At 27.8% G+C, this 13,956-nt stretch overlaps 1 protein-coding gene across 1 annotated transcript in view; it reads right to left on the bottom strand.

The window, feature by feature from the left end:
- LOC107440345 (tyrosine aminotransferase) overlaps nucleotides 1–11,228 on the bottom strand; it is a 40,707-nt gene extending 29,479 nt beyond the window's left edge. The window contains exons 1-4 of the mRNA XM_016053251.4: nucleotides 11,056–11,228; nucleotides 6,948–7,537; nucleotides 3,020–3,124; nucleotides 2,137–2,204 (exon numbers count right to left, since the gene is read on the bottom strand). Of these exons, the coding sequence (XP_015908737.1) occupies nucleotides 2,137–2,204; nucleotides 3,020–3,124; nucleotides 6,948–7,137 (363 nt within the window). The 5' untranslated portion in view covers nucleotides 7,138–7,537; nucleotides 11,056–11,228. The remainder of the gene's footprint in view (nucleotides 1–2,136; nucleotides 2,205–3,019; nucleotides 3,125–6,947; nucleotides 7,538–11,055) is intronic.
- Between the last annotated feature and the right edge of the window lie 2,728 nt (nucleotides 11,229–13,956).

The following is a 13,956-nucleotide window of genomic DNA, read 5'->3' as shown; positions in this document are numbered from 1 at the left end:
CCGTTGGGAAAGATTATACTACTTGGTTTATGGTGAAAGTTAATAGGCAACATTTTTTAAAATATTGATTTACTTTGTGAATAATTAAAAGCATAACAGGCCAACTAATAGGTCTTATATACGTGTGTTTGAATTATTCCTTTGTTATGACCAGAAAACATTTTATACTCAGCTTTAAATACCAAGATAAAACATTAAAACATAAAACATAATTGTTTTTACATTAAAACATAATTGTCTACTCAAACTTTACCACAACGTTAGCACAAGCTGGCTTTTATAAAGTTACTTTACTTTTAAATCTAATGTTTCGCTTGAAAGTTTTAAAATCAAAATTCAAAACTTCAGGACTTTTTAAGTTTCTAAGGTATATTTTCAAACATAACAAAAACAATATTTAAAAAAATCGTAAAAAACAAATTTTTTACTAATCAAATATTTTTTTCCTTAAAACATTTTCTTTTTATTGTTTATTTACGAAATTATACGTATTCCTTCAGATTTCTGAGATTATATATATATACCTGCTTACTGAAGATGTATCAATGATCAATCAGTTACTTGCAGCAATCAATCAGAATACGTTTCATTTTAAAGTGAAATAATAAAGTAAACAACTAATTGCCATTAACAGCCACAATATTACGGTTTGAGTGATAACAATCAATTTATTAAGTTCAACTGCTAGTTCGGGCATCTATATTTAAAAACTAAATGAAAAGAATTCAGCAACTTTGTCAGATGCTTATTATTTATATTTGTAAAGCGTAAAAATATTCCGAAAACTAACATAAGTATGCTGAATAAATAAACGAAACCGAATTTATTCGAAGGTTTGTCTGACAAGTAACAAAATGTATGACAGAAGGAAGTAGTTCCCAAGGCTTGTGATTATTTTATTACTTGAAAAATTGTTTAAAATAAATTCCGACTATGAACACAGGAACACAGGAACTGTTCTACCAAGGAGTATTCTGACATAGAACGTGCCTCAAATATCGATTAAACTTTTGATTTCACTTTTTAGCAAGCATATCTCAAAAAAAGGCCCAATGTTTATAGTTAGGAAGAAGGTCAATAAAAAAGGTTCATTGACTATTACAGGTTTCGCATGACAATGTGTTCGAGCCAGGGTCAACATTGCAATGAAGGTCTCAGTCACACTTCTAGATACCTCACTAAGAGGAAGTATATCGGTATGATTTGACAACTAAGAAGGCATTTTTATTGAGCATACATGTTTGCGGTAGTCGAAAATACATTATATGTTAAAAGTTTAAACACTGAAATAAATTCATTTGTGGTATTTAGTCAAATAGTATTTATACCTTCAAATACTATGGAGATAGTTTTAGGTTAACTTTCAGTTATTTCGGGAAAAAAAGACGTTGGATTGAGACATTTAATAAAATACGATAGTTTTTCAAGTTTTGCCAATTTGAATTCCGTTTTGATAGCTATCTGAAGCCATGTTTATTTTGCTTGGAGTAATGCTTTTAAAGCGCGTTTTTTTCAAAACTAAACGAGGTAAAGTTTACACTGTAAAAAATTTTGGATCAAATTACGGTAAGAAGTACCGGAACTCAGGGTGCCGATACTTTTTACCGTAAAATCCATTTTCCAGGAACAAAACGGAACAAGAAATCTAATATACCGATATTTTACAGTAATAAATACCTAAAAATCACTGCATCACTCTAATTAAATATTACGGTAAAAATTACGCTATAATATTTTACGGTAAAAATGGACGGATGGTGCACCTGAAGTACAGATACTTTATCCCGTAATTTGATCCGAAATTCCTTCGGTGCATCCTCCGATTCCTTCTTTTATGAATTTCGCTTAATTTGATCTTACTTTTATTGGGAGATATTTATAGTTATTTTAGTACTAACTTAACCTAGTGTAATAGTGTAACAATAGGTAAATATATATTTGGTACTTTTCAGACGGACGTTAGTTTCTTTTATCTATTTTTTATTATTTTATTTCATTTTATTATTTATTTTGGTGATAGTCACTATTTTAAAAAAAATTATGAAATAACAACAATAGATTTATAGTTGAAATTACTTGCCTCATCTGACGGAATAGTATCAAATATATTAAAAGTATGGTAAGTTTTTAATATACCTTTGCTTCTATAGGAGCACCTGGAAGAGTAGCATATTGTGCAACTGCTTCACGAGCATCTAAATGACCTGAAATAAGAACAGAGAACAGTGTGATTATAATACTTTATTTTGAAAAAAGGTTTAAATTTCAATGATAATTGCGTGAAATTTTATTTTTCCGTCCAATTTAAAGAATGCAATCAGTTTTAAAACTTCAAAGTTTAAAAAAAATGTATTTTATGAAAATATATTATTTTGTAACAGGTCTTCGATTAAAAAAAAACGTCTACGATTGTTTATCTAATTATTCATTAAAACTCATAAAATAAGTAAAGACAAAACAGGTATAAAATGAAATACCAGAAAACAACGAAAAAACACATAAAATTTAAGAGACATAAAGTTTAGAAAACGTCCCCCTCCCGAACTTGGACACCAATTGGCTGTAAAATGTTCTTATTGACACTAGATGGAGCGCGATAAAAATTGCCTGTTACAATATTTTATTTAACTGCATTATTAGTTCTTATTTAATGGAGTAATTTAGTTATTTTCGAATAAAAATTTACATCTATATTCAATTGGTGTACCAGGGCCGTAAGAAAAATATAATTTAAATTCATCATGTGTTATAAAATAATCTATTAATTTAACTTTAAATTATCTATTAAATTAACAAGTTTATCTTTTGTTCATATAAACAGTACGACTTGAATCCTCAGCATCTTTACGACTTTGCGTGAAATTGTTAATATTTCATCCCAAAGAAAAAATTGTAATTCAAAGTCCTTTTAAAATGCAGTAGAAAGTTTTTCTCTTAATGTTTGTGATAAAAAAAAAATTTGAATATTCGCAAACACGAATGTAGTAATCTTTTAATTACAGCACTTAACAATGCTTACCAGTACTTGGTGCATATCCATTATATCTAAAACTTTTCATACTTTTCTCAACAGCTTGTAAAATTTCGTCGCATGGTTTGAGATGACCGGCAACTGTTGGATCCCCTAAAATGAAACGCAAAACCGCATGTAAAATAATCAAAAAAACATATTCAATCAAAAAATTTATTGAATAATAATAAACTAATTCGACTGTTTAATAATTTTTGTAATTAGTAAGCTCTAAGAAAACCTGCACCTCTATCCATAATGTTGTGAAAACTTACTGAAACCATAATAAGGTGTTAAATTAAACCTTGTAATCTGTCTAGTTGAACCATAAATTATATAATCAAGGCAAGATATACTGCCCGATACTTTGGCACACTTTTCGCATTTTGCACGATAAGGTAATTTAAAATTGGAACGATAACTTGATTCAACAAGTTCCGAAATTCCTAAGAATGTAAAAAAGAATTGAGACGCTTAGTTAAATAAAATAATATTTCAAGTTTCAATCACGTGAATGGTGTTGGGTACAACGTGAGTGCGTTCCATTACTCAATAAATTTTGTAATCAGTAGGCTCAAAGGAAATCTGTACCTTTGCCTCTAATACTGTGTAAACTCACTGAAACCATAATAAGATGTTCAATTAAGCCATGTTTCCCGTCAAGTTGAACCCCAAATCATGCAATCAAGTTCAAAAAATACTATTTTGCGTGATAACGTAATGGGAAATTAAGATTGCAGCAAATTTAAAGAATATCTTGGTATAACAAATTCCAAAATTTTTAACACTGCAAAAAAAAAAAAAAAGAATTGCGGCGTTAAATGGAATATAAAAAAAACTTCAAGTTTTATTTGCATTAATGGTAATAGAGATCAATCTGAATAATTCCATTATTCCATATATTTTGTAATTATCACGCTCGAAGGAAATCTGTACCTTTATCCATGACATAAACGTGCTGAATTAAACCGTGCTTTCTACCAAGTTGAACCACAAATCGTGTGATCAAGTTCAAGAAATACTATTTTGCATGATAACGTAATGTGAAATTAAGGTTGCAGCAAATTCAAACAATATCTTGGTACAACCAATTCCGAAGTTTTTAACGATGTAAAAAAAGAATTTGGGCGTTAAATAAAATATAAAAAAATTTCAAGTTTTATTTGCATGAATGGTAATAGGGCTGAATAATTCCATTATTCCATACATTTTGTAATTAGCACGCTCGAAAAAAATTCATACCTTTACTTATAACATAAATGTCTTGAATTAAACTGTTCTTCTTGTCAAGTTGAACCACAAATCGTGCAATCAACTTCAAGAAATACTATTTTGCATGATAATGTAATGTGAAATTAGGGTTGCTGAAAATTTAAGAGAAAAATACTTCATCGAATCCCGATTTTGAAAAATATCGGAAGCAACATGATTATTTTGTTTATAGTTGCGTTGTTGAGACGTATTTGTATAAAACTAAATTTGAGTCCACATAGAAATACTTTAAATGAAATGAAAGAAAATTAGATATAGTTTAAATAACACACAGTGTCTAATATACTGGACAGCATTTGCTGTAATTTTATCACATAAAAATTATATTTTTGGTTTTCTTTTTCTGCCTGTATGTCTTTACTAAGCAATTGACAACGCAGATACTTAATTGGTTTGCTTTTGATGATCTGAACTCGTTATTTTAATAAAAATTGTTCTAATTTATAACGATTCATTAGTTATTTACAATTTCATTTACTCCATACGAAGATCGAGTATTCAGCTAGCATACAGTATAATAATAAAATGTTTACGTTCTTCGCAAGCTTTGTGTTATCCTTTCTAAACAGCAAACATGATCAAGTTCATTTGTGTTTTTAATTAGTTAATACGAAAACAAGTTGCGAAGGAGATAATTAACTACCTAATAATTATACAAATCCGAACGTGATTCAGATAATAATACAAAAATCTCAAGAAATAGAAAGCGAAAGTAATTTTTTTACAGTACTTATAGAATCAAATTACTGACACAACCTTCAAACAATGTTTTAACCCTGAAAACGCAACTAAACTCATGCAATGTAACATTAACTGATTGCGTTCGTAATTCGCTGATTAAACATCAATATCAAGCTTTCGGCATAATTTAGTGAATAAAATACTACTCATTTTCAACAAAGAATTGCGAAAATCAATGTCCTCCAACTATTTCCTAAATTTCTTTTTAAGTAGCATTCTTTTGAATACCTATTATTCTTTAGAGAGGCGAAATTTATTTAAACTTAATTAAATGATGAATTAATGATGTAGTTACTCTGATAAAAAAGTGTGGTAAAAACTACCAGAATAAATTAACATGCCTCTGACTCTATAGGAACGCTAAAAAGCTCTGCAATTTTTACCGAAGAGTTTCGGTAATGATTTTAGTAAATTATCAATTAAATATTGTTTTTATAATATGTGATAAATTTTAGAAAAAATAATATAATATGATAATTTTATCATGATAGCTTAGATCATGGTACAAATATCATTTATTCGTTTTTTATATTGTATTTTTTATGGCGATAAGAACTATAATTTCAAAAACCATAATTACTGATTAACGGTTTCCATATGAACGAAAAAAATTATCAAAGGAATAGTCTAAAACCGTAAGTTTTGGCATTATTAAACATTATTATTGTTCTTTTTACAAAAAATGTCATTACTAAACAGTACGGTAATTTTACCAGAATTTTTTTTTCGTGTATATGAATTGATAAAATCATAGTATTAGTGCTTCAAGATAGAATTCGTGAAAAGTGACTTGACAACTATTTTCTTTCCCTTTCTAATGCTGTCAATGCTATAATATTTGGATACTGATATAAAAAAGTACTGATATAATACATATATGATATAGATTGCTGTTTAAAAAAATTGGGTTTTGGAAGAAAAAATAATTTTTTTAACTACTTTTTGTAGCTAATTAAACAAAAATGCCAAATAAATAAAAATCTTGATTTTAATTTTCTTGTTGCTTACATTGATTTTTCTATTGCAGGTCAGCATGTGTTAAAGCATGTTTTCAATACACGATTGAACATGAAGTAAGAAATTTCTTGTTTTCAGCTTATAACGATAGTATCTTCCCTTTTTAACCTTGAATTATTACTTGCTTAAACTTCTATAATTTTGCAGCTACAGCTCGACGTGAACGAGATTATACAGAGAGAAAATATTATTCTAAAATTACTTATCTTGCTAAAAATTTTACCAAAAATCATAACCAAAGCGCTCCGGTAAAAATTACTAAGACTTTCGATGTTCCCATAGACCCAGAAACACGGTATATTTTACCATATTATAGTAGTTTTGACCATACATTTTTTCTCAGTGTACGGTGATTATTATTAAAACTCTGTTATTTTTTTCCTTCTTTTTTTAATTGCAAGCCCGAATCGGGGCAAAAAACAATCTAAAAGCTTCGGAAACTACGGTTCATACTAATTTACCTCAAAGGCCCAAACCATTCATTTTTTTTAAGTTGTATATTTCATTATTATTAAGGAGTGCCTAGTTTATCGGAGAATATTATAAGTATTTTATGCAAAAAATAATAATAATAATATTAACATCGTTTTCTATCACATTTTCCAATGGACTGGCTCAACTTTTCACAAAATCAGAAGAATTTTTCCGGTGCTCCAAACGGCCAATTCATACTTGATTAGCTTTTCAATTTTTACGATGTTAATTATGCCTAAAGCAATGAGCAAAAGTTAATATATTAACTTTCATGATGTTGGAGGATTGGTGCCATATCAAAAATTATAAAATGACTAGCATATAAAAATTCTTTTTTCCTCTTTTTTTATTACTAACTTGTTGATGCTTGTTCAAAAAAGGTCACTCTCTCTCCTATGTTTTAATATTAAAAAAACTGAGGAAATATTCTTACCTATTGATAACGAAATGACTTTCTTCTCAGGATTCGGAACCAATTTCATATTTTCAATCAATCTACGGATGGTGTTAACTGTACCCGTGGAGCAATTTGATGCTTTCACATTCCATTTCTTCCTATTGTTCTTCTCTTGTCTTTGAAGCTGGGGTGGATCAGCGAGGGTGGCAGACACTCGGATAGGCATTTTCAAACAAAATAAAAATACTTCAAATAATCAGCAACAAAAAAAAATCTGCGAGAATCTAGAAATTTGTCAACTGTACTCAATATCCAAGGAAAAAGTTCTCTCACTAATTGATTTAAGGCTGTGCGTAAACTCAGGCTATTCTTCGAAAGAAAACAGATAAAATTGAGGCTAACAGACACCGACGATTAACCGTTACCAGCCTTATAAAAACTGGGAGATATAACTGAGAATATGGTTAGTCCGGATTCGGCCTTGGAAATGTAAAAAGCAATATAATTTGTAGTTTAAGAAACGATCACTCATAGCATTGAAGCGCAATGGTTTGAAATCGGTGTGTCCTGACGAATTATCAAACATCAAGTTGGGATACTTGGTTCGTTCAAGACAAACTGAGAATCTGAAAAATAATTTGAAAAATATATCATAATAAAAATGCAATTTATCACAATATTTTAAGAGAATTTATGCATGCGCTATGTATAAATATTCTCGATGAATTTTGTTCTTAACAAACATAAGAACAAAAATTCATCCAGAAAGATACTGCTAATTAGGTGTAAAATTATCCTTACTGATACAGTATCATTTGATGATACTAAACCATATAAAAGAGATGGAAAATAATGTTGTCGCTACAATGATAACTTTAGGTAATTTTTGCAATATGAATATTTTCTCAACATTTTAAAATCATAAAATTAAGAAGTTAGTAATTTTAAGTAAGTAGTTTAATATCGTACGTATGTCTGATTTTAGATTTTTTTAAAAATAATTTTATTATTATTTAAACTAGCAAAAACTGATTCGAATAATGCCAAGCAATTCAAGTAATATAAGTCTCTAAAAAATAAAGATAGTTAATCAAACGATCTAAAAGTATACAAATGAAATAATTCTTAAATATCTTTTAAAAAATACTGATTGCAGAATTTCATATGTGTAATTTTGCTAGAAAAAATCAACTAAAATTTTAAATTAACGCAAGCCATACTTTTACCATTCTAATTACATAACGATATAGTATTTTGCAATTTTCAATTCATACAGTATTTTTCAATTATAGTATCACCATTGTGTATATTAAATGAAACTGTTTTAATAAGTATTTAAAATTTTCAAACTTCAGTCTACTTCTTTTGAAAGCTCAGTGAATTGAGTGAATTCATTTTGAATTCAGTGTAGAGGAAAGGGACTTCTTAAGGGGTTTAACTAGCATTAGCATAGTGGTAAGACTATCGAAATGCAGAGATAGTTCGATATCATGCCATTTACAAAATTTAATGCCGAATTTCACCATTTTTACAGTATAACGAGAGATTAATGAGCTTATATATCTCTAAAGTTTTTTTATTTCATTAAAAAGTCAAATTTAATTTTATAATTAAAAGGAACACTTTTTGGAATGTTTTGAAAAATGTGAAATGTAGTGTCAGTATACCCCGACATTTAATATAAAAACTAAAATTAAAAATTCTAGAGATATGAAAATATTTATTCTAGAAATTATAACTTAATTTTTAATTGTAAAGAGTATCAATGCTTTCTTGATTACGAGAAAAAATCTTTGAATATTTTTTGTTTTTTTTTAAAAAATAGAAAATGATTATTTAAAACCCACCTTATGTTTAAAATAGTTTTCAAATTTATGGGGAATTTTTAGGATAGATATTTTAATAACAGTTTAACGTTGAATTTTGATACCAATGTCAAATATGTTAACTTAATTTTTTGCACAATGAAACTCGTATTTATTAAAACATTAGTCTGTTTTATGTATTAAATTAAAGTGCTTTTCCATAAATAAATCTAATTTTGACAAAACTAAGAAGCCCAACTATCGCCTTATAAATTTTAAATACAAAATACATCACAAAATAGAGAAATGCAAAAATATCTAAGGACGGCGTGATGCTGAAAAATGCTTGCATATTGATACGCTTGATGCTTTGTCAATACTTGCTAAGCACCTTAATAAATAAGCTTTTTTTTTAAACTAGTTATGAAACAAAGAAGATTTAGTAATAAAAAAAGCATTTTTGGGAGTCTGCTTTTATTATTTTATTTTATATAAAGAGAAACTCTGAGCAATAAGTAAAAGACATACGAGAGGCAGATTCCCATATTTTGTATTAGGAAAAATGCCATTTAAAGTTTGCGATAACTTCTTTAATTCATGAAAAAGTGATAGTGTGTTTTTATACTAAATGGGTTTTATGTGTTATTTATATGTTATATATTTGTGTTGTTTAACGTTAATTATATACTTTCTTTAAAACTTTTAGTTGAATCTGTTAAAAATCGAACAAATTATTATGTCTCAGAAAGCGATGAACATACATTTCTTTGAGAAAACTTTAATTAAAATATGCGAAAGCGTATCTAAATCCTTGCAAATGATATAAACTCTCTATAAATTTGCTTTAAACTAAACTAACTGTCAATTTAAAAAACCTCTGAAAATTTTTTCAAATTTTATATTCCATTCTTATTTTTTTATAATTCATTTTAAACGAACGATACATTACGATTGATAACAAAAAATACCCAATTTGAAAGTCTGGAGTTTTTTCCTGGTAATTATTTAAGAACTTCGAACGTTTCTGCGTAACATTTAATGTATCAATAAGTAAACAGTAAACAATGTAAAAAAGTTTACATTTTTGGCTAAAAAAATACTTTGTATTCTAAATAATTCAGAAATCCATGTGATTGGAAGAATTAAAGTTAAATGGAGAGAAAAATGAAATACTACTTTCAATTATGGCAGCGTTAAGTATTCGTCAAAAAACAGATCCTTTCACAAAAATCAAATTCGTGAAAAGACAAAATCGAACTTATACAGCAATTCTGCTTACGCGCATCTATTCAATCAAATACGGAAGCAAAAGAAGTTATTACGCATAAATTTTAATAGTAAAAAAAAAAGTTGGTTCGTAGCAATATAAACCCAAATAGCAGAAAAAATAATAATGGTAAAATATTTTCTTCAATGGGCCAGCTCGCTATTTGGAAGAAGAGAAAATTATTAGGGTAAAGTTCGACCGAAAAAATGTTTATCACTTAATTAAATTTAACAATAAATAGGCTTTTGTTTTTAATGCAAATTCGACAGAGAAAAGGAATTCATCAATATGAAATTTTTCAGTCAGCCTCTTGTTGATTATAAGAAATTATCAAAAACTAAACCAGACTAAAAAAAACAACAACAAAAAAGAACAATTGGTTAATCCGTCGATAGAACGTTTAGAGAATTCCGCCATAACTTAGGAGGGCCTGTCTATATCTTTTCTATTTATATGAGTTTTTTTTTTGTTGTTTTTTTTTTAATAAAATTTATATGGCGTACAATAATATAAGTATCAATCAAATTATACTTTAAAGATAAACTACTAAATTATGCAAAAATTAAAAGGTTTTTTAAAATAGAATTTTTTTTCTTCGTCTAATGAAATTAAAAAGAAAAAATATGTGGTAATAAATAATAAACAGCTTATTATTTGATAAAATAAAAATAAAAAATTATAAAATTTACATGATATACAATAATTAAAGTATCAATCAAATTATACTTTGAAGATAATATTACTAAATTATGTAAAAATTAAAGGGTTTTTTAAAATATATTTTTTCTTCTTCTTTTAATGAAATTAAAAAGAAGAAAAATGTGGTAATAAATAATAAAAAGCTAATTATTTGATAAAATAAAAGTAAATTTGTTAATTTTAACTTCTACTGATTGATAGGGAAATAAAAATTACCAATGAGATAACAAAAAATTAAAGCATGTTATATTGTATTATACATTTTTAACTAAAAATGAATAAATATTTTTCATAAAATTAAAGATCACAATTCTATGAACATAACTCTGAAATATTTTAGATTAATGGTACTAACTAATCAAAAGAAACTTACCAATGAATCTGTAGAACACTAGTGACAAGTAATTCTTTATGAACTGAAAACCAATTCTTCTAATTTTTTTACTCGAGCGAAAAGCTAATTAATATATTCTTAACAAAATTCTGGAATATTCTTAGTTCCACTCCACTATGGTCGTCATCAAAAGTCACCGGTCGAAATTGTCCAAATTCAAGTGAAGTTGAGGTGTTTATATAGGTTAACCCCGCGGCAGATTTAACTAAGCCACAAGGTTGCTTTGAGGGTCGTGTAACACGTGTCTCGGATTTAAGGGATATCGAAATGCTTTCCCTTTTACTTTATCTCTTGTTTCATTTGTTTTTTAGTTAAAGATGTTGTCGTTTGGACGTCATCGAAGAATAAGTTATGGCGAAAATTGGCAGACGATAATCCGCGTTTCTGTTTAACGATGGAATAAACTATTTTCAGACGATTTTTTACCTAAAAAGATTGGTTTATTTTAATTCCATCTGTTCTCATATCTTTAAAATTTGTTTTCTAAGATTAAATTCTGGAATTTAAATTCAATTGTCTTCTTACAAAAATTTTATTATAAATCAAAAATAGAATGGGAATAAGTTTTTATAAAAGAATGTATTCGATTTAATTTATGTGTCACCATTTATTTAATTTTGTCAAAGCTTTTATTTTATTCTTTTCATTTATTTAAACGACAACGTTTGGACGTCATTGAAGAATAAGTTATGGCGATAAGTGACAAATATAATGCTTTTTTTCTTTTCTTTCTTTTTTCTTCTTTTTTTTCTTTTTTACTTTGTAAAAGATTTGTTTGTTTAAATTCGTTCTTTTGCCTATGAAACATGTTTTCTATATTATAGAAAGTTTCTCTAACAATAAATCAAAAGTATCGAGAGAGTAAGAACATACATTTAAATATAGATTTGATATTAAGTATTTATTGTTTATTTGCACCATTTATTTCATTTCGTTTCCTTATTAATGTAAAATATTAAATTAATACAATTATAGGTAAGCAAGATTTCTGTGTGTAATATAATGAGTCTAGCATGGATTGGTTCTACAGGAAATGAATAAAAATTTAACTTTCTGGCAATAGCTTGATATTTTCTCCTTTTAATATGTTTGATTTTTTTTAAAGAACATCATTGGAAGAAGTTATAAATTATGTTTCATTATACATTTTTACAGAAAAAACATTCCTTCATTAGTATTGATAATTCATAGATGAGAATATTTTACCTGGACCAATTTTAACTTTTTAGTTTCATGCAAAATTAAACAATTCATAAAAGATACAAAATATATTTTTTTGAATAAGTTTTGCCCTAAACGAATACTCTTTCATGCGTTCCAAGAAAAAAAAAATTTCGAAACAAGAGAAATCAATCTAAGAAAAATCCAGATGTTGTCCGTACGTTGGACCCCTTTATGTCTTACATTATATCATAAAGTGTTTAACTTTGGAGCTCTTTTCTCCTAGATTTTGAATGTTTATTGAAATAAGACACTGATGAAGTTATACTTATTGTAATAAAGCTTTCACGTAACCTGCATTTGCTGAAACTAAATAGAGACGTAAACCCAAATAATATATGCCAGAATATTTTAATTGGCCACATATTATTGATTAATAGAACTCTTTCCAATTGTGACAGCTTTGTTATGGGTCTTACTTATGACTAAGATCTCCGAAGAACAGGTTGCAGATCAAAGCCTCCGTGCCAACATCATCGATCCTCACCGTGGTGGCAAGCTTTACATGCCAGGTACAGGGCCGTAACTACGCCGGGGCAGTCGGGGCGCCGCCCCGGGGCCCCGACGGTCAAGGGGGCCCCATATGAAGGGACCACGCGAAATTTTTTAAAATGGTTTATATATATACATGAAAGAGATTGTGCGAAGATTTGCTAAAATCTTCTTTTTCGTAGTTACATATCGACTTTAACATAGGGTGAAAGACTTTTTCCGAGAATTATATCCCTTCCTCAAAAGAACAAAAACGCTTCACAGAAAAGAGGAAACGCATTTTTGAAGCTATACCCCTAATAAGAAACTTTATGTTGTTCTGAAATTAACTTGAATGGGCAAATAAGGTACCTTTTGAAATTTGGGAAAGTAAAGTGAAAGAAAGTGGAAAAATATCTTTAGTTTCACTCTATTTTTTGAGAATCGAAAACTTTATTTTGTTTCAAAATTGTAAAGGAGTGCTTCACCCCTTCTAAAATTTAGACATCCTCAAAAGTAAGTTCCAGTAGAATTAGTAAATTGAGAAAGAGAAAAAAGCTATTTTTTTCAACATTTAAGTTATTTTCTAAATAGAAAACTTAATTTTCCTCCAAATAAAAAAGAGAAATCTGCTTAAATTTTTTTTTAAGGAAAAGCAAATTTAAGGATATTTTTCAAGTAGAAAATTTTATTTTCCTCTTAAATTAAAACGAGGGAGCTAAGAAAGTACTTTGCTTCTTCTGTAATTCAGACATTCACGAAAATAAAGTAAAATTAGTATTTAACTCATTTTTTTCTACTTTTAAGCTATTTTTCAAGTAGCAATCTTTATTTTCCTCGTAAATTTAATTGATGAGCGTCATTCCTTGTGAAACATTGACATTCACTACAATAAAGTAATTTTTGCTTATAAAATAGAATTAGCAATTTCAGAAAAAGAAACTACTATTTTTTTCACCTTTTGACGCTATTTTTCAAATAAAAAAATAAAATAAAACTCCCCCCCCCCAACCAAGACAAATACGTCTGTTTTGTTTGAATTTTCTTCTACATATGACAATTTCTAATTTATTAAGAAAAAATTTTAAAATTTAAATTTAACCAAAAGAAGAGCTCAGCATAAAAAAACAAAACAAGTGTTTAGGAAACTAAAATAATTGCCTCTCTTTTCCCCTTCCCTGGTGTAAT

This window comes from Parasteatoda tepidariorum, chromosome 4 (assembly GCF_982258835.1).
Source record: "Parasteatoda tepidariorum strain Cologne lab strain chromosome 4, Ptep-v5.0, whole genome shotgun sequence".
Taxonomy (NCBI): Eukaryota; Metazoa; Arthropoda; class Arachnida; order Araneae; family Theridiidae; genus Parasteatoda; species Parasteatoda tepidariorum.
Note: the sequence above shows the minus strand (reverse complement) of the source record. Positions and strands in the feature narration are given on the sequence as shown.